A 20,366-nucleotide genomic window follows, 5' to 3' on the forward strand; every position below is an offset into this window, starting at 1 on the left:
CTGGGGTCTCCTTCATTGAAGGCAGTTTCTTTACCAACTGAGCTATCAGCACTGAGAACGTTCTGAAGAACTGGTGGATGCAGATAAACATGGGTGGAAGCCTGTGAAGCAGCCCAAAAGAAGAATGAAAGCATTTATGGAAACTCGGCCAACCTGCATAATGGCAACAGGAGCCTCTCACAGCAATGCTGCCATGTAATCTGAGTTTCCTTTTGCTAGAAGAAATGATTAAAAAAACCCAAACTCTTCAAATTGGGAAGAACCTTAAGGGTCAAGTTCTATTTTCCCCTACTGGATGACAAAAGTAAGTCAGCGTTCCTTTGAAAATCTGAGCACTGACTTTGATCCTATCCCAAAGAGTTAATTTCAATTAGAAGTAGAATTAAAAAAAGATTCACTAAAATATCACCTCTTTTTTCTCCCAGATGATTACTAGAATTTTATTAGCCAAGGGAAAGCAGCTGGAAGAGAAATAGCAAACAAAAAAATACATCTTAAGGATCCTTAAGTACATATTTATAATTTAAGTATCATATCTTAAAAGGCCATAGTCCATCAGTTCATTAAATGCACCAACTTATGTCACAGGTCCATTTGTCAACTGAAGTAATGTCCACTGTCCTTTGGCTCAACAGACTGTCCTTTACATCTGACCTTGATCTCTGTGATTGGCATCAGAAAGGATGCTGTCGATGGTTTGAGGTCAACATCTGAAAGGTAAACACAGCTCTGGAGGCAGGTGTTTCCAGCTGCCGGAGTCCTCTTCCACCGACATCCATGCCAGCAACAAACAGCCAAGAGTTCAGAAGGCAAAGGCTCAGGAACAGCCCACACCGTGTCAGTCTTTGAGGGGAGTGCACCCCAGTCCAGGTGGAGGTGGGCTCTGGAGCCTCGCTCCTGGCAGAGAGCCTATCACCCAGCACTGACGGGCCCCCTAGGACTTCCCACAGCGCCGGGGGCTGTGAGCTCAGAAAGTGCTTTCCAGTAGGCAGTGGCACCCACAGCCGGTGGGACACACCTCCTGGGTCCGAAACCACTCCATCATGTGGCTGGTGTGCCCCCCGTGTCCACAGGCCAGGCAGAAGTTGGACGACCCTCGCACAGCCACGTGGCAGATGGCACACTGGAACGTGAAGCCTTTGCAGATGGCACACTGCGTGCCCCGGACCTCACTCCGGCAGTGGCTGCAGTACACGCCAAACTCTGGAGAAGGGCGGAGGTGGCCAAAAAAGAGACACGGTGAGTTTAGCTCTGCAAACGAGAACTGGGCATTGTGAGCAGTAAAGATGTATTCATTAGGGAGGGCTCTGTAGGATCTTATTAAACCACTGCTGTTCAATTTTTTTAAATGGCAGAACCCCCGATGGCCTCTCATTTCCCTTCCCTAAGGAAATAGAAGCCTATCACTGGGGGCTCCTTTCATCTCAACACCCACAGATATTCGTATCTCCCTCTTCTTTCACCCCTTACAGTAGAGGAAGGGTCCTGGGTTCTTCCTTCTATCAGAACCAGCTCCTCTGCTTCAAAACAACAGGCAGTCATAAAAAGGCACCAATAGAGACATTCCATACACAGTAATTGAGGGAAATATTTCATGGTAGTTCCTAGTTAAGGTAAATCCTGAGATAAACCAGCTTGAAAATCTTGATGAAAAATAGCTATGTTTTCTTAAGCGTGACTTAAAAAAATTTTTTTATTGAAGTATAGTTGTTTTACATGTTGTTAGTTTCAGGTGTACAGCAAAGTGATTCAGTTACACATATATTCATACTTTTTCAGACTCTTTTCTCATATGGGTTATCAGAATATTGAGTAGAGTTCCCTGTGCCATACAGTAGGTCACACTTGTTATCTACCTTACATATAGTAGTGTATCTATGTTCATCTCAAGCTCCTGATTTATCCCTCCTCCCCATGCTTCCCCTTCGATAACCATAAGTTTGTTTCAATAACTCTGTTTGTTTCTGCTTGGTAAATAAGTTCATTTGCATCATTTTTTAAAAATTATGTTCCACATATGAGTGATATTATATGATATTTGTCTTTCTCTTGTCTGACTTACTTCATTTAAAATGATAATCTCTAGGTCCATCCATGATGATACAAAAGCATGATTTCATTCTTTTTATGGCTGAGTAATATTCCAGTGTGTATACACACACACACATGCACACACACACTACATCTTCTTTATCCATTCATCTGTCGACGGACACTTAGGTTGCTTCCATGTCCTGGTTACTGTAAACAGCACTGCTATGAACACTGGTGTGTCTGTATCTTTTCAAATTAGGATTTTCTCCAGATACATGCCCAGGAATGGGACTGTTGAATCATACACTAGTTCTATTTTTAGTTTTTTAAGAAACCCCCATATTGTTCTCCACAGCAGCTGCTTCAATTTACTTTCTCACCAGCAGTGTAAGAGGGTTCCCTTTTCTCTACACCCTCTCCAACATTTATTATTTTCATGATGGCCATTCTGACTGATGTGAGGTGATACCTCATTGTGGTTTTGATTTGCATTTCTCTAATAATCAGCAATGTTGAGCATCTTTTCATGTGCTTTCTGGCAATCTGTATGTCTCCTTTGGAGAAATATCTATTTAGATCCTCTGTCCATTTTTTGATTGGGTTATTAGTTTTTTTTAATATTGAGCTACAGGAACTCTTTGTAGATTTTGGAGGTTAATCCTTTGTTGGTTGCTTTGTTTGCAAATATTTTCTCCCATTCTATGGGCTACTTTTTCATTTTATTTACAGTTTCTTGTGCTGTACAAAAGCTTTTAAGTTTAATTAGGTCCTATTTGCTTATTTTTGTTTTCATTACTCTAGGATGTGGATCCAAAAAGATATTGCTACAATCTATGTCAAGAGTTTATGCCTATGTTTTCCTCTAAAGACTTTTATAGCATCCAGTCTCACATTTAGGTTAAAATCCACTTGAGTTTATTTTTGTGTATACTGTTACAGAATGTTTTAACTTCATTCTTTTACAGGTAGCTGTCCAGTTTACCCAGCACTACTTATTGAAGAGGCTGTCTTTTCTCCACTATATATTCTTGCCTTCTTTGCCATAGATTAATTGGCCATGGGTACATGGGTTTATTGCTGAGCTTTCTAATCTATTACATTGATCTGTATTTCTATTTCTGTGCCAGAATAAAATACCTAGGAATAAACCTACCCAAGGAGACAAAAGACCTGTTCTCTGAAAACTATAAGACACTCATGAAAGAAATCAAAGTTCACACAGATGGAAAGATATAGCATATTCTTGGATTGGAAGAATCAACATTGTCAAAATGACAATACTACCCAAGGCAATCTACACTTTCAATGCAATCCCTATCAAATTACCAATGACATTTTTCACAGAACTAGAACAAAAAATTGTTTAATTTATATGCAAACACAAAAGACCCTGAATAGCCAAAGCAATCCTGAGAAAGAAAAAACGGAACTGAAGGGATCAGACACCCTCATTTGTAATCAAAGGAGTATGGATTAAAGACTTCCTGAACAACTTCAACCCCAAACCAGACTTTAAAGTCCTTTGTCCAGCCCAAGGAACCCAGCACAACCTTTTGAACAGATGTCAAAGGGTCTAGCTGACTGATGGGCTGACAAATCAGTTACATATCTCTGTGATTCATTATTTACCTGGAACTAATTTACAAGACAAATTGCAGGAGGCCATCGCTAATCTTTCCCTGATATACCTGCATGCCTGTAGACGCTCTGAAAAATATTATAGATTACCCAAATAGCATTTTGTGTCTGTACTTCTTCATGTACATGCACCAAGATAATCCATATTAAAATAGTCCTTTTATTCAATATTTAAGTCTATGTATTATTTTGGTTTGTTTTTATTTAACTGAAACTATATTCACACAACTTAAAGAATCAAATTATTCTATACACTGTATTATCAAAACCAGCACTCCCTTCCACTCCCAGACCCATCACTCCCTAGAGGAAATTCTTCCAACCCATTTAACTATTTCTTCTGTTTTTATCTCCCTATCTACACATGTTTATAAAGTTATTTCTTTTAAAAAAATTATTTATTTTCAATTGAAGGATAATTGCTTTACAGTATTGTATTGGTACAGGTATACATATGTCCCCTCCCTAGTTATTCCTTAATTGTCATATTTAAGCACTGTCTATTGACCTTCTCCAGTGGAAGTTCTTTCACTCCCCAATTTCCCCAACCAGACTCATGGACCACTTGTTCCTCTTCTTCCCCACGCAGCTCTATTATCATTTGGTTGGATTAATGTTGCTTTTACATTATTTCTCTAGGTAAGTATTCATCAAGCCAAACCACATACCATGATGACTTCCTTTCTTTCTTGCACATTTTGTTTTTCCTAGAGTTAGTCTTGTTTTTTCATTTGCTTATTATGTACTTATTGACAATTTACCTCCAAACACCTGAGTCTTTTAGAAACACACTGAATACTGAAACACGCTAGGTATTTTTTCTCAGGGACAACACTCTGAAGCTCCAGCCTGGACTGCTGTGTCTCCAGGTCTGTCACGCACATCTCCCTTCATCATCGTCCTGACACCCTGGTTTCCTGGCTTTGCATCTATTCCTCCTCCTTAGATAGGCTGAAGGTTTACTCTAACTCTTAAAGGATGACCTGGGTACAGAACTCTAGGTTAGATGCTAAGGGAGTCTAAGAGGATCGTTTCTTCGAGCCCAGGGAAGGCACTGCTGCACTGCTGCTGTCCAGCCCCAGGATCTTCAGCAGCTTCACTGCTCCCAAGAAGTGTGATGCTATTCGTATTCCTATCCTTTGCAGGCGACTCATCTTCTGTCTCTGGAAACTTCTAGGATCTTCTCTAGATCCCCGAGTCTTTCTTCATTCATATACTAGCTATGTAGCAGGTCCTTTATCAGGAAATGTGTCCACCTTTTCTAGACAGTGAACTTCCAGTTTTCTGCTGGGGGAGGGGAAGGGTGAAAACTGCTTTGCAAAATAGGAGTGGGGATCTGGGGACCCTATAAAGGCCATCATACAAGGCTCCTACTTCTGACCTCACCTTCCTGCCACTTGCAGCAGTTCTGGGTACTTGTAATTCCTGAACCATCTGGGGGTTCTGCCATGTGTTGGGCTTCCCTGGTGGCTCAGACGGTAAAGAATCTGCCAGCAGTGCAGGAGACCTGAGTTGGATCCTTAGGTCAGGAAGATCCCCTAGAGAAGGAAATGGCAACCTATTCCAGTATTCTTGCCTGGAGAATTCCATGGACAGAGGAGCCTGACGAGCTGCAGTCCATGGGATTAGTTACATGGGGTTATCCATGTGTGTTACTGTTTTTCTGCCTGCCAGTTCAGTGTTCAGCTCCCTCTCTGTAAAATCAGCTACCACTAACTATCTGTAACCCAGGTCCCAAATTTTATTGCCAATATTTCTTTTCCTTGCATAGCTGTGTCTTTTCATAAAAGCTCTATGTAGACACTTCAGCAGGGTCTGGGGGAGAAAGGAAATCAGAATGTGTTCAGTCTATTCTTGATGTCTCTCTTTTGTATCATTCTTTAGAAAATATCTCTTAACTTCTTTCATATCATAGTCTTGCTTTTCCTCAAAACACACTAGTATCTCATTCAAAGTCTGTTTCTGGTTCTTTCTCCAAGACTCAAGCTCCAACTACTGGTTTCTCTCAAGGCCCAGAATCAGAGGGCTCTCTTATTTGAGAGCCCATTCCACCCCACAGTTCCCAGGTAAATGCACTCAATGCTCACAGCATGAATACCATCAATATGCTAAATATTCCCACATTCCTAGTTTCAGCCCTAAACTCTCCTTTAAGTTCCAGACTCATATCCAACTGTCTACATGATTTCTACAGTTTGAACTTCAACATTTCCTACTATTCCAAACTGCGTTTTCAATTTTCTTCCAATCTTTTCTAATCTTAGAATATGGCATCGCCATTTCCAGTTCAAGCTGGAAACTTAGAATCATTTAAGCTTTGTCTCGTCCTCAAGCCCACATCCAACTTGTTAGTAAGACATACTGATATTAAGTCTACCCCTGAAATGCATTTTTCCTTCATCCATCTCTTTCCACTTCCACTGATGACACCTGAGACCAGGCCGTCCTTCTCTCTCTGACCACCTTAACAGTCTTCAAATGCCCTGTCCGCCTCTACTTCTGTCCTCCTCCAATCCTTTCTTCCTATAATAGCCAAAGAAATCCTCTTGCAGTGGAAACCGGAGCATACCACTTCTTCCAGCTGTCTGCTGCCGGGTGGAGCTATGCTCCCTCCCTGTCAGTTTGGCCTCATTCTCCTTTTTTTCGGCCGCACCACACAGCTTGCAAGATTTTAGTTCCCTGATTGAACCCAAACCCACAACAGTGAAAGCAGAGTCCTGACCACTGGACTGTTAGGAGAGTCGTATCACTTACTCCTTAATGTCCTTTGAAACTCATCACTGGACTTAGAATACAGTCCAAGTTCTTACCGTGACTTTCAAGCCCGACTCTCCTGTGGTCTAGTTTTACAGCACTCTTCTCACTCACTGTGTTCTAGCGCACTGGTCTTCCTTCGCCTGTTCAAAAGAACAGCTATTTCCCCTGTGGGGCTGCTCCTGGGTGGGATGCCCTTCGTGAGACTGTCCTGCTACACAGGTGGCTCCGTCCTGTCCTGCTGACCTCGGCTCCTCAGACAGCCTTCCCAATGCAGCTCAAAATGTCTGCTAAAATTCTCCCTCCCTGCTCCCCTGACCCAACATCCTTTTTGCTTGCTCATAAGTACTGATCACAGCTTGTAATTATTTTTCTCCCCCACTGGCCTAGGAGTTGCCACAAAGGAGGAGTGTGCCAGCACTGCAACTAAGAGGAGTCTCATAAACATTAGCTGAATAACTGAATAAATGTCCCTGCTGCCAGTCAGTATCTGAGGATTGTACAGACAACTTCTTCCTTTACAATGAAAATGTAATTGTCTCATGAAATGCCAGGGTTTTCAATAACTTAAAATAGACTCAAAGTACTTCAGAAATTTCCACTTATAAATGAGACACTGGAACTTCCAAGGATTATGTATGGACACGTTAAATGACAGAACCTTTCAGAGAGTGATGAGAACAGAAAGAAGTCATATTTACCAATGCCTTTGTGAGGATCAGGAGGACAGGAAACAAACTTCAGCACTTCAGCTCGTTTCTCCCTCAGACCCCAACGGTAGAGGATTTCTCCATAGCATTTCTTAAAGTCATCAAATTGCTGGGTATTAGCAGGGTCCAGAAGCCTGGATCAAATTCAAAACATATCTCGTCAGTTCCTTTAAGAGAAACAAGTTTGATGCCAAATGGCACTTAATATACCTCTCTTAGGGTTTCCCTGGCAGCTCAGATGGTAAAGAATCCGCCTGCAGTGCGGGAGACCTGGGTTCGATCCCAGGGTTGGGATTATTCCCTGGAGAAAGGCACGGCAACCCACTCCAGTATTCTTGCCTGCCTGGAAAATCCCCATGGACAGAGGAGTCTGGTGGGCTACTTCCATGGGGTTGCAGAGAGTCGGACATGACTGAATGACTAAGCACAGCATATACTTTTGTTAAAAGCAAGAGTCCCAGTGTGGGAAGAATCTAAGCATCACAGAACTACAGCTCCTGGCTGGGAAGGTCATTACCTTTTATTTTTATCATGCTGATCACGCTCTCGCTCACGAGGATCACTGTAGGTCAGACTCCCAAAGCGGATTTCTTCTGGTGAGGACTCTCCCCAGGGTGAAGATATGTGTTCTGTTTCTCTTCCCACTGAAGAAAATCAAATGGGAAGGGAAGATGGAAATCAGAGGAGGCATGGGAAATAACCTGAAATCTCTCATGATGCACATGTGTCCCATTTACTTCCTGGAAGGAAAATAAGCTAAGCTGAAGATTCTGAGAAGTCCTAGAACTAAACAGAACACTTTCCTATCCTTACCTTTCTGTCTGCTGCTGCTGCTGCTGCTGCTGCTGCTGCTGCCAAGTCACTTTAGTCGTGTCCGACTCTGTGTGACCCTTTCTGTCTAGGTATTTACTATTAACGTAACTTGATAATTAGGTACACACACAATGATAAGCAAATTATAAGAGTGATATAGATTATTAGGCAGGCATTACTTATTTTAGAAAAACTCTTTAAATAGCATGAGAAAATGCTCATGATAAAATAAAAAATAGAACATAAAACCACAAATATAGAAAGATCTGCCCCCCCTCCCCCGCCCCCAACACACACACACACACACACACACACACACACACACACACAGACTGGACGGAAATGTCCTGGAATGTTAACAGATCTTATTTATTTCTAGGTGGGGAAATCAACCATTAGTATTTTCTCCACCAACATTTGTTTTCTTCAACAGGCAAATAGTACTTCTGTTATCAACAAAATTAAAATCATTTTTAAAAAGAAATTTTAAAACTCCAGAAAACACATATACACCTACTGGTTACATAGACCTTTACGGCCAGGTGGGACTGGGCTCAGCTTCACTTCCCTATCCTGAAGGAGGTTCGAGGTGGAGGGTGTGGGGGGTGGTAACAGGAAGTGGTAGGCGATGGGGAAGGGGCTTGTGCAGCACAAAGGATAAGGGCTGGGGCTGGCGATGGACAATGGGAAGGCCCACTGCCAGTTCCTCAAGGTCACAGGATGGGAAGTAACCAAGCAAGGCAGAGAGACTGCAGAAACCAGCGTGCTCAGACACAAAAGCCCATGTCTCAGCCCTTGCTGACTGGTATCTCCACCGTACTCAGTTTAAAGGTCAATGAGGGGACTTCCCTGGCAGTCCAGGGGTTAGACTTGGCACTTTCACTGCTGGGGCCTGGGTTCAGTCCCTGGTTGGGAGACTGAGACCCTGTAAGGTGCACAGTACAGCCAAAAATTAAAAAGTAAATAAACACATACAAGGCAATGAGAAACAAGGGAAAATATGAAGAATATTCATCAGCTAAAGATCACATATTAAATCATACACCACACTGAAAGTATAAAACCCCAGCATGGGCTAAGGCAGCTCCGTACTGACCTATGTTCCAGCCACCAGTGTTGAACCCCGGGTCGGACAAGCTTGAGCAGGAGCCTGAGGATGTAAAGCTGGGCTGCAATGAAAGCGGGAGCAGCGTGAGGGCGCCGCTTCCCACGACGGCTGACCTTTGCAAAAAGCCAGATTCAGGCCAGGAAACCCCCAGCTTACATATCGACTGTGGGACACCACAAGGTTAGCTGAGCGGCTGGGAAAAGGCCCGAAAGGGTTTGGTATCCCCTGTGGTCGAGACTGGGCTTCGAACACGCTGCAGAGCATGGCCAACGTCTGCACGTCCCGGAGCCGGCAGTAATGAGCCAGTCTGGAGAGAAAGGGGCATGGGAGAAGTCGTGAGAAGGCACGGGGGAATGATGACTGTCACGACTGCGGCAGGTCGTTCCCATTGGGGAAGGAAGGGAGAGCTGATTTAAAAACTAACTTTATTGAAGTGTAGTTGACTTACAACATTGTGTTAATTTCTACTATACTGCAAAGTGCTTCAGTTATACATATATACACATTCTTTTTCATATGCATTTCCATTATAGTTTATATAGAATGGATAAACAACAAGGTCCTTACTGGATAGCACAGTGAACTATATTCAGTATCCTATGATAAACCATAAAAGAAGAGAGAATTCTTGATTTTGCCTCAAAAGCCCCCATCAGGAACAAGAGCTTTCTACAGACCCAGCAGCTTGATCGACTTGTTTTGGAATAACACATATCAGAGTATCACACACGACCTAGAACCCATCTGAAAGCTCCTGGTAGGCATCCAGGCCTGGGCTCAGACTTGATGAAGTTTCTCCAAGAATTAGGGAGACTCAACTCACATCTGAGTGAGGCCTCCCCAACTCCAGGGAGGCATCACACTGCTTTCTAGGGGTTTCCTAGTCCTCCCTTCATATAACCTAAGGCTACATGAAAGTGCTCAGAGAAATGGAGAGCAGGTCAGACTCCAGAGGTGGCATTATGAGTCTGAGCTATTAAATAAGAACAACAGGGAACAGTTTTATTACCCCTTAGGTCCTCACTTCCCCTTTGCTCCTTTCAGGACAACTGCCCCAGAAGGTGAGGCAGAGATCCCAGGAACTTGGCCTTTGCAATGGAATAGTATCGATACTTTCCTAACAAGCAAAGTCTAATAGTTTTAAGGTGTTTTCACACTTTCTCATGAGCCTCCTAGGAAGTGGGTAGAACAAACATCATTATCCTGTGTTACCACGAGGCACTTGAAGAGTGAGCAAGCATCCCAGATCTCTCCTCAAATAGGTAAAGTGAACCTCCACCTGAAGGAAGGAGAGCTTCTCCATCTCTCTTCAGGACCTGGGCCTCCCTGTCGTGGAGGCTCCAGTGATTTTTCCTGGCTGTAAATCATTTTGCACGTTGTAGTTCCTGTTAGTCATACTTTAGTGCAATAAATCAAACTCAGTATTTTCAAAAACCATCTAGTAGGGTGAACACATCGTGGCCTTTGGAAAACACAAATCCAACATACAGTTCTCTAACCTGCTCTCAGGGGGCGAGGTTCTACAGCACCTCAACAAACTTTTTACCTCAGGAGCTCTGTGTTCAGACAGATACGATTTCTGGGACAAAGCATAACTCTCTCAAGGATATCTGAGTCTAAAATCGTCATTATAAATGACAAATATTATATAGTTCCTCCTGTTCTAAGGAATCAGTTCCGCACAGAAGTTACTGCAACTTTAAAAGGAAAGGTCTCACTTCCTCTTCTCATGCCTCAAGGCTTTGTACTTTAGACAATAACACTGAAAGCGTTTACAGACCTAAAAGTGACACCATTCATTTTCCTCACTTTTAGCTCTCAAAACCTACAGGGACTCCAGCAGTTGTCGCCCAAATGGATGTCGAGCCCAGGGTGTTTCCAAATCTGGGTCAGACTTCGGACCAAGGCAAAGATCCGTAGCTACTGTGGCCAGCGACCAAACCTGGACAGATCAAAGAGAAACAGCCACACTCAGACTGGGGAGCAGAGGACCAGGAACCAGGAAAGAACCACCCCTCCGCCACCACCTCCATACACAGCCTAATCTGACTCTGTCCGACCCCATAGACGGCAGCCCGCCAGGCTCCCCCGTCCCTGGGATTCTCTAGGCAAGAACACTGGAGTGGGTTGCCATTTCCTTCTCCAATGCATGAAAGTGAAAAATGAAAGTGAAGTCGCTCAGTTGTGTCCGACTCTTAGCGACCCCATGGGCTGCAGCCTACCAGGGTTCTCCATCCATGGGATTTTCCAGGCAGGAGTACTGGAGTGGGGTGCCACTGCCTTCTCCGCCTTGCTACTCTGGGGGCGGCCAAAGCTGGGAGCTTATTGAAATGCAGAGTTTGAGGCTATGCTCCAGACTTATTGAATCAGAATTTGCATTTCTGCAAGATTCTCAGGGGACTTGTACCCCATCTGAAAAAACCTAGCCCTAAAAACTTTTATGAAGCAGACTTCAGAGAAAGACACTATACAGTAACTTCCATCGGTTGCCTATTTAACCAATGACTTGTGTGTCTTTTTCTGCTGCTTCATTAGTGAATTGGCAGGGGAAAAAAAAAATGCATTCAATATCATACTGAAGATCTGTCCTTTCTCCAAATAATGAAAAACTTTTCATTATGAAAATTTTAGTATACTCTCTGAAGCTACAGAAAAATAGGCCAAGACCCAGCTTTCTTTTTGTTGACATCAAATGTGAGGAGTATCTCCAAATTTGAAATCTCACGGGGCTTGGACTCATCAAACAGAAACTAAAATCCATAAGGTGTCTATTAAATATAAGATTTAGCACACCCAAAATACAAATACATCACACCATCAACAGAGCCCCCATCCCCTCCATACCTATAAAAATGGAATATATTTTTGGAAAATTTTTCTTACTATTATATGCCCACTAACTGGAAAACACTATTAGACTCTGATAGAAACTCGAAAGGAAAAAGACACAGACTTTCAATCAGGAGTTTAAAACAGAAGAAAAAAATAAGCAAATAAAAACACTGAAAAACAGGAACAGAAACACATCAGATATGTAAAAAAAAAAAAAAAAAATCAACTAAATTGTGTGGCTCCAATAACACCCATGAGTATTGGTTCAAATGAAAAACATTCATTTCTATGATCAATGGCCCAGCTGGATGGCTGCTGGAAGAAGTTCAGAGGTTTCTGGGATAAGAAAGGACTTTTACTATTCTGGCTGACAACTTGGGCCCATCATTTCCTCATTTATAATACATGTTTCCTAAGTGCCTTCAATGGAAATAGTTGATACTTAGGTTTATTTCTGCAAATCTTTCTTGCAAAGCAGGTGACATATCATCTTCAGCACGTGAATAAAAAATTAAAAAAAACTCTCCAAGCATTAGCATTGATGTCGTTCCCAGCCCATTAAGCAAGACCATACCACAGAGATGACTGGAATTGCAAGAATAGCAGCAATCATTTGCCACATATTGGATACTTACACTTATGAGACACAGGTATGGAAACTGTACATATATTACCTTACTGAGTTCTCATAAGGACCTCAGAAGCAGAAGTATTGTTCCTATTTTAGAGTTGAGGAAATGAAGTTCAAAATGATTAGGCAGCTGCCTAGGATCTCACAACATGAAAGGGACAGAGCCCAGATGTAAATCCAGGTGTGTCTGAGCCCCAGGAAAGGGTCTTTCCACTTCACTTCACTTGGACTAGCCTGACCTTCCAAATCAACTCTGCCATAAAAGTACTGAAAATTTCAAAGAAAAAGAGAAAAAAACAAAACACTGTAGGAAGTAATTTTTCCTCAGAGAATGTCTTTCTAGAATGTAAACCAATCTTCTTATCAACCCTATGAGGTAATTATTCTTCCAGGTCTCATTTTACAAATACACACAGTGGCTTAGAGAATCTGAAATACTTTGCCCAGGGTTACACCATGAGGGAGCAGAGTGGAGCAGAGTTGGGCTGACACTTCCTGTTAGAAATTCCTCACTAGTTCCAGTACTTTGTTTTGCCTTCTCAATGTTTGCAGAATTTTAGGTGGCTCGGTTCTTAAAGAAAAACATTAAATTCATGACTGTAAGTTTTACTTAAAAGGGTCTGAAGCTGAGACTTGATAGTGTTTAGTAGGAGACAAAAGGAAATCTTAGAGATTTTTCAATCAGATAAAAATCAAGGGAAAGGGTCTTCCATGGCAGTTTGGTGGTTAAGACTTTGCCTTTCAAAGCAGGGGGTGCTGATTCCATCCTGGTTGTGGAGCTAAGACCCCACATGCCTTGGGACCAAAAAGCAAAACATAAGACAGAAACAATATTGTAACAAATTCAATGAAGACTTTAAAAATGGTCCACATCAAATAAAAAGAAAAAAATACTGAAAGGAAAAAAAAAACTTAAAAAAAAAGAAAAAAATCAAGGGAAGGCCTTAGTCCTGGGTCATTTGGAAGGTTACAAGGAAAAAACTAAGCAGACAGGACAACAGCTAGTAGTTTCCACGCTCAATCTAATCTGCACACTAAAGAATAAAGAGTGGAATAGAATGCAAACTAGTGGTTGGAAAAGGCTGGATGGAGGAGTGAGCCTTTATAGGGTAATGGAAATGTTCCAAAATTGCTCGTGGTAATGACTGCAAAATGCTGTGAATATACTGAGGCCATGGAATGGTACATCTTAAATGAGTGAATTGCATGGTCTCTGGACTACAATCTCAATAAAACTATTTAAAAAAAATAATGACACTGAGAATTCCCTTATGGTCCAGTGGTTAGGACGCTGTACTTTCTGTGCCGAGGGCCTGGGTTCGATCCCTGGTGGGAAACTAAGATCACAAGTTGTACAATGTGGCCAAAAAAGAAAGGAAAACCACCACCAACAAAAAAGCCCACCAACACAGGTGCAACATGCTTAATGCACTCATGTGCACCTGCAGAAATGAAGGAAATTGAAATTTTGTAATATAACATCATATTTGGGGACTGAACATATCTCCATCTTAAGGACTGCCTTTGTAAACCTTGTATGAAATGATGCACTTTTAAAAGTAAAAACGAAAAAGAACTGAGGGTGCAAATGGCAAAGATTAAGATATCCAAATTTATTAACCATCACCATGCACTAGAAAAGAGTTGCTACAAAAATACTTAGTAAATGCTTTAGGACTTTCTCAACTAAGCACTAATAAGAGAAATATCCAAGGAATTTAGGAAGTTGCAATAGCCCTAGAGTTTGGCAAAGAAAATGGGAAAAAATTTACAAAATAGGAGGCACACTTTAAAATGTCACTAAACCACAACCATAAAGTGAATACAAATTGCTCCAAAAGAAAAATCCAGAATTCCAACAAAAGGGATGGAAAATACCTGGACAAGATCCTTCCTTCCAACAAGTAAGGCAGAAGCGGCATTCTTCTGACACGTTTCTTGAATATCATTCACATTCAGTCTGAAATTTAAAAGGAATTAAAAAGCTGCTTTCTAACTGACGTCTAAATCAACTACTTCCGACTTAACAAATAAACTAAAAACTGCCTCTTTAGGTTGTCACTCAAATGTTTTATTTGTATTGGCCTTAAGCTCCTTTTCTACATAATATGCAGTAAAACCTTACCTTACCCAACATCACAGCTGATGTTACACTGTGAGTTCAGGCCCGGGGAAGGTGAAATTGCTCACCTCTTTGAAGTCAGGAAAAGAGGCCAGACTCAAAGACCAATTTGCCAGCCAGCTTTCCTGGGGAGTTCCCTAGGCTTAAGGGTTGAATAAAACTTGATTTAAATGTGTATAATACCAACTGTAGTTTCTAACACAAGGGATAATGTGCTCTGTACATACAACAAAAGAAATATTTTTTGTTATGCATTCAAGTTCTGGAAGAAGGGGAACCACAGGCCAGCAGCCTCTGTGTGCCTGTCACTCACCTCCCACCTCCCTTCAACCAAAGTGGCTCTGCTATTAAATGTTTTACATACTGAGAACAGGAGGCAGAATTCTAAGACTGTACCCAAGATTGCTGTATGTACTTGTATAAAGCAGATCTCTCATCTCTTTAAATAGGGGTGAGACCAGTAAATACTGATGTGATATTACTCCCATAATTGTCAAAAGGGAGATTCTCCTGGATGGGCCTGACCTAAACAGACGAGACCTTAGAAAGAAGCTGAAGCATCAGTGAGAAACTCTTGCTGGTCTCTGAGAAGATGAAATTCCCTGAGTTCTTTGGCTGCAAGGAACTGAATTCTGCTAACAACCTCCACGGGTTTGGAAGAGGACCCTGAGCACTGGCTAAAACTGCCACCCAGCAACTTCGTGACTTTAGTCTGGGGAGATCAGAGCAAGGACCGAGGTAAGCCAAGCCCAGACTCCTGACCCAGGGGAACTGTGAGATAATAAATGAGTGTTATTTAAATACTAGGTCTGTGGTAATTTCGCTATCCAGCAGAAGAAAGCTAATGCACTGGACTTCTCCTAAAACTGCTCTTGAAGAAAAGATTCCAATACCTCAAAAAATAAATAGGGAGCTCCCTGGCAGCCTAATGGTTAGGATTCTGGGCTTTCATGGCGGTGGCCTGGGTTCAATCCCCGGTCAGAGAACCGAGATCCCACAAGCCACAGAGCAGCCAAAAAATAAAATGAACAACTCTGATACTCATGTCTAAGTGAGAAGCACTGCATAGTTGAAATTCTGAACTTACATGTATAGTTCTCCCAATGACTTGTGAACTGGAAGAAGGCAAGCTATATCCTGAATGATCACTTTCCCAGCAGCCTTGATTGGTCGATTGCCAGAGTCCGATCCTTCACGCTTACTTTTCCATCTCCTTGATTTCTGGGGGAGATGACAAGATATAACTAATGGGGACTTTAATGAATGGAAACCTACACTTGCAGAGCACATCATTGTTGGGTCATTGGTAATTTGCAGAGACTTTGCATTGCATCATGCCCACAATTAAATGAATCAGCATCTGTAGGAAATAAAAAGGATGACAAAGGGCATTGAGCTCATGGTCCAAAACCCTAACAGTAAAATAAGCACCTACTGCAATGCTATATACATTCTGCAGGTGCTCAAAAATAAATACCTTGAAGCCAAAATTTAAAAAAGAAAGAAAGAACAGCAGGTAAATATGTTAGTATAAGACCACAAAAATGTGGGAGAAGAGCAACTTTTAAGGTTGGGTTCAGTCCTAGGTTCAAAATTCTTGCTTTAAATTAATCAAAGTTTTTTTTTTTTTTTTTCCTTTTCAGATAGCTTTAATCAAGCTTGTTGAAATTTAATTCAGACACAGTAGTGTAGGATCTGCAAGCCTTCGTCTATGGGAGGTAGACACAGAAACCTAGTGTTTCAAGGAGAACTGCCCTGTTTTTCCTAGCAGATCTGAGTTATTTCTAAAAGCGATCATTTAGAATGTCAAAAATACCTGAGCAGAGGGACCTGGGTAATGAACATGGAAGATCAGGAGCAATTATCCTATTTCCCCAGAGCCTTCCCTCCAAAGGCCTGCAGAGAAGTCTGTATGTGGGAAATGAGAGATGTCTTAGAGAATGAGAATTATGAGAGTGTAGCCCCATCTGGTATCTTCAAAATGACGACCAGCCAAGGGAGCAATATTCTATTTTATTTCCAGAAGTTAGAAAGGAGGTCAACTAAGTGATCCAACTCAGGAGGGAAGTGACATATTTATTAACGAAGGAGGCAAAAGGAGCTCAGGAAAGGGCCTGGTTGTATTACCAGGGCAAGGTTTACTGGTCTTATTGCCAATGCCCCGGCTCAGGGTGACCCCTAGCATGTTTCTTTTTTGCGGTAAATGCAGGCTCTGGTCACTCTCTCTTCACTCACTTGGTAACTTTGGCCTCAGGACAAGCTCTGTGTTCCAATCTCACAAGGTTAATCAACAGACAATGAAAAGGTGAGAGTGCAAAGTGTCACCTGGAAAGGTGCAATTTAAAAATCTCTAATTTTTCTAAATGTCCATAAACTCTCGGGCATGTAGGTTAGATAATTACTTAGATGACTCACAGATAAATTCCTTTTCTACCAGTGATTTCGATACAACCACTCTCCCATAAATCAGTCATGGTCTATATTCAGGCATTTCTAACCACTGATGTCCCATCTAACCCCTAAAGTTGTCCAATGCATGTAATTTTCTATAGGATCAGTAAGTGGCATGGAACCTACTAAATCTAGGAAACCTAGAGTCAGTGCATGACAGGTAAAAGCAGACCTTTAGCTGAAGTATCTGAATTCTTCATAGTACTTTGTAAACATATATGCTATCAGTTTGGATACACATCTATAAACATATATGCTATCAACCTCAACCCATTTGGTTTTAGAAGCAGTTCAGTTATTAATACTATGTATCCATACACAAGTCACTATTCTGCAATACAAGAAGCTACAACTATTATTAGCAGGGAGCCCTTCAATTCTTTGTTGGCCCAGCTTATTTTCTAAAGAATCCTGATGTGGGTGCAAATAAGGGGTAATTGTGCTAATGACCAAAGAGCTTGTCAGGATGGGCTGGAGCCAGGGAGCATTCACTGACATAAGCCCATGCAGTCACGAGTGCCCTGAGCACCAGGATTGGTTTTCGGGAGGGATACTCGATGTCCAACCCAGCAGTGACAGGACAGAACAACACGGTTAACTAGAACAGGCAGGACCTAAGGCCACAAACTCACTTCACTGTGACTTTTATCCAGGTTTCTGGGAGTTTAAAAATCCCAAGAAATGACACACCTGCAAGATCCCACATAATCAGTCATCTCCAGTGAGATTTAGGGTACTGGATTTTTTTTTTTTTTTAAGGCAGAAAAAACAACCAAAAACATTTACACTCAACAGTTTCCGTCTGGAGCCAACTAGGATCCATCTAATTGAGTCTTCTGGGTTGGTCAAAAGGCTTCTAACACTGCTTTCCAGGCACTGGCTCTAGCTCCTTATTACAAAGAGCAAAGAAGCAGCCCGTCAACAACTGAGAATTTCATGCCAGCTCCGTTTAACTGAACAGTGGAAGTCAATGGAGGATTCATGAGGGATGGGGTCTGCAGCGTTCAGACCACACTGAAACATCCACAATTTCTTGACTTTTTAAGCAAACCTAATGAAAGCATAATAATAATTAAGGTCCATGTGCCCAGAGTGATTCATTTACAAATAGACTAGTTCATGTAAGAATGTTTTCTTAGCAAAGAATCAATTTCAGAATGTCAAAAATATTTGAGCAGAGGGACCTGAGTGATGGACGTGGAAGACCACAAGCAACTGTCCTGTTTCCCAGAGGCTTCCCTAAAACGGACACACGGGACCCGGTACCTGGGAAATAAGAGAGTCCCGGACTTGACCAATGAGGACATGAGCTTACTCAAGACTGTACACTCCTAGAGTAGAGATTTGACCACAGGTGTCAGGCTGCTAAGCCCATACTTGTTAACCATTTTTAAAAGTATGATTTTAAAAGGTGGGGGAATTAAGTCCTAAGCTACCTGTTAATACATAAACAGTTCTGGTCCATATAAAAATAGATCTATTTCTGTATATAAGGAGATCAATAACTGATTCTAGTGAGGCCTGTTCAACACACCGTCTTCTAATTATGCACGTGTAAAGACACTTCTCTGTCAAGCACTGGATTGAGCTCTGCGGAGTCACAGCAGTGTGCTGGAGACGGTCAGAGGCAAACTGCTCCTGAGGCTATCAGGCTTCACTTATCGGGCTCAGACAAAGTTGCTGTGTTCCAGGCTGGGCTCACAAGCCTGTACCTCAAACTGTTTAATTTCCTTTTGGGATTTGTTAGGATTGGACACATTCAGAGAGAAGAAAACTCAGGGTCCAAAGAGATGCTTCAGGGCTCTTCTCCCATTTGCAGTCTTGGATAAAATAGGTAGAAACAGGTCCATGTGAGTCATCAATTAGTCCTTGATGAAAATGCAAAGACAGTGGTCTGGGCAACTTTCTGCAACTACCCATAACTGAATTACAGAAATCACAGTCTGTATTTCCTGGGGCTTTCTTATCAATTTCTTGAGAGGTTTCCAGGTGCTTCTCTGTTTGATCTATACTAATGTACAGGGAATGCTTTACATAAGATGCCTTTGAGCCTATAATAGAAGGAGAGTCCCTAACACAGGATCACCCTAATGACAGTCGCCACCAAGAATCAAACTGCAGAGACAGTAAAGGGACAGCTCTTTTTGTTCATTTAATCCAGCAAGAATAACCAGAAAACATTATTGAAAAATCTTTAAAGGGGAGGTGTCACAAATTTTTTTTGTTTTAATTTTAGGTGGGGTTGATGGTTTTAAAATATGAGCTATCTCCCATTAAGGCTACGAGGCCACTCAGTAATCCTGTCTTGGGCCAGTTATTCTAGGGATTCAAATCCAACAAGGCTGCCTAAAGGAAGATGCAGTAGATCTCAAATCAGGTGTCAGGGCCTAGGTCCCTGTTGCTCCCTAACAAGCACAGACAGTGTTTCAGGGTGTTCCCTCCAGTGCTTTGGCAAGAAAAATGGTTCATATCTTATCCACACCTCCCCATGACTTATTTGCCCTAGTATCTTGCTGGTGATTTTAGGATAATCTATCTGGTCTGAGTCACTATCCGGTGATGACAACCATGATACACTGGGATGAGGTGTGGCTGACCTTTCCAGGTGAGATAAGGGTACTGGGCCCCAAAGCCCCCTAAACCTCCTGCATTGCTCCAGTCCCACTCTGATGGGCTTAAATGTGGATACTTTTCTGTGCAGTAAAATCGGTACCTCTGGGAGGCAAAGGACTCTGCACTTCTCTTAGGTCATCTCAATGCCCCATCAATAGAAAACACCCCTTCCCCACAGATTTCATGAGCAGGGATCAAGGGAGGAGAGACAAAGCAAGACAGACAAGTTATCACACAATGAGACCGGGATGCTCCTCTGAACAGACCAAGAAGGTGTTCATGGAATTAGAGGAAAGAGGACAGCGAGGACTGGGGTGGGGAAGAGAGGGGCGAGGAGGGAGGCACTGGTGCAGAGAGCACTGAATGACAACCAATAGCCAGCTTGCGACTGAACCACCAGTGTTACTGCTACAATCGGAGGCAACATTGATGCCAATAAATGGGTTAAATGTAAAACAGCCCAAGAATAAGCCACCAACTGCTTCGCAGCAACCCCATCAACAATGCATAATAATCAGCAGAGTGGGAAGTGAGTCAAAATGAGTTCCTATTTAAATAGCAGCGGGAGCAGGGACTCCTGGAAAATCAGTGGAAACACAGCAGTTGGGTTGGTAGGACAGGCTCTCTGAGGAAAGGTGGCCAGAGAGGCGGCTCCACCTC

The 20,366-nt window shown here is 42.2% G+C and overlaps 1 protein-coding gene across 16 annotated transcripts in view; it reads right to left on the reverse strand.

The window, feature by feature from the left end:
* Positions 1-412: 412 nt before the first annotated feature.
* Positions 413-20,366, reverse strand: part of WDR59 (WD repeat domain 59) — an 84,129-nt gene continuing 64,175 nt past the window's right edge. For 13 of the 16 annotated variants that reach the window (XM_086349882.1, XM_086349879.1, XM_086349889.1 and 10 more), the window contains 8 exons: positions 15,730-15,863; positions 14,399-14,480; positions 10,887-10,999; positions 9,214-9,364; positions 9,046-9,118; positions 7,654-7,780; positions 7,128-7,270; positions 413-1,203 (listed from right to left, as the gene is read on the reverse strand). In XM_086349882.1, coding sequence (XP_086206008.1) covers positions 968-1,203; positions 7,128-7,270; positions 7,654-7,780; positions 9,046-9,118; positions 9,214-9,364; positions 10,887-10,999; positions 14,399-14,480; positions 15,730-15,863 — 1,059 coding nt within the window. In that variant the 3' untranslated portion in view covers positions 413-967. Of the gene's footprint in view, positions 1,204-7,127; positions 7,271-7,653; positions 7,781-9,045; positions 9,119-9,213; positions 9,365-10,837; positions 11,000-14,398; positions 14,481-15,729; positions 15,864-20,366 lie in introns of those variants that run through there. The other 3 variants (XM_086349883.1, XM_086349891.1, XM_086349884.1) reach the window with 2 other exon arrangements.

The sequence above is a fragment of the Bos grunniens genome, chromosome 18, assembly GCF_055505025.1.
Source record: "Bos grunniens cultivar Pamir isolate PY7600 chromosome 18, Bosgru_T2T1.0, whole genome shotgun sequence".
NCBI classification, from domain to species: Eukaryota; Metazoa; Chordata; class Mammalia; order Artiodactyla; family Bovidae; genus Bos; species Bos grunniens.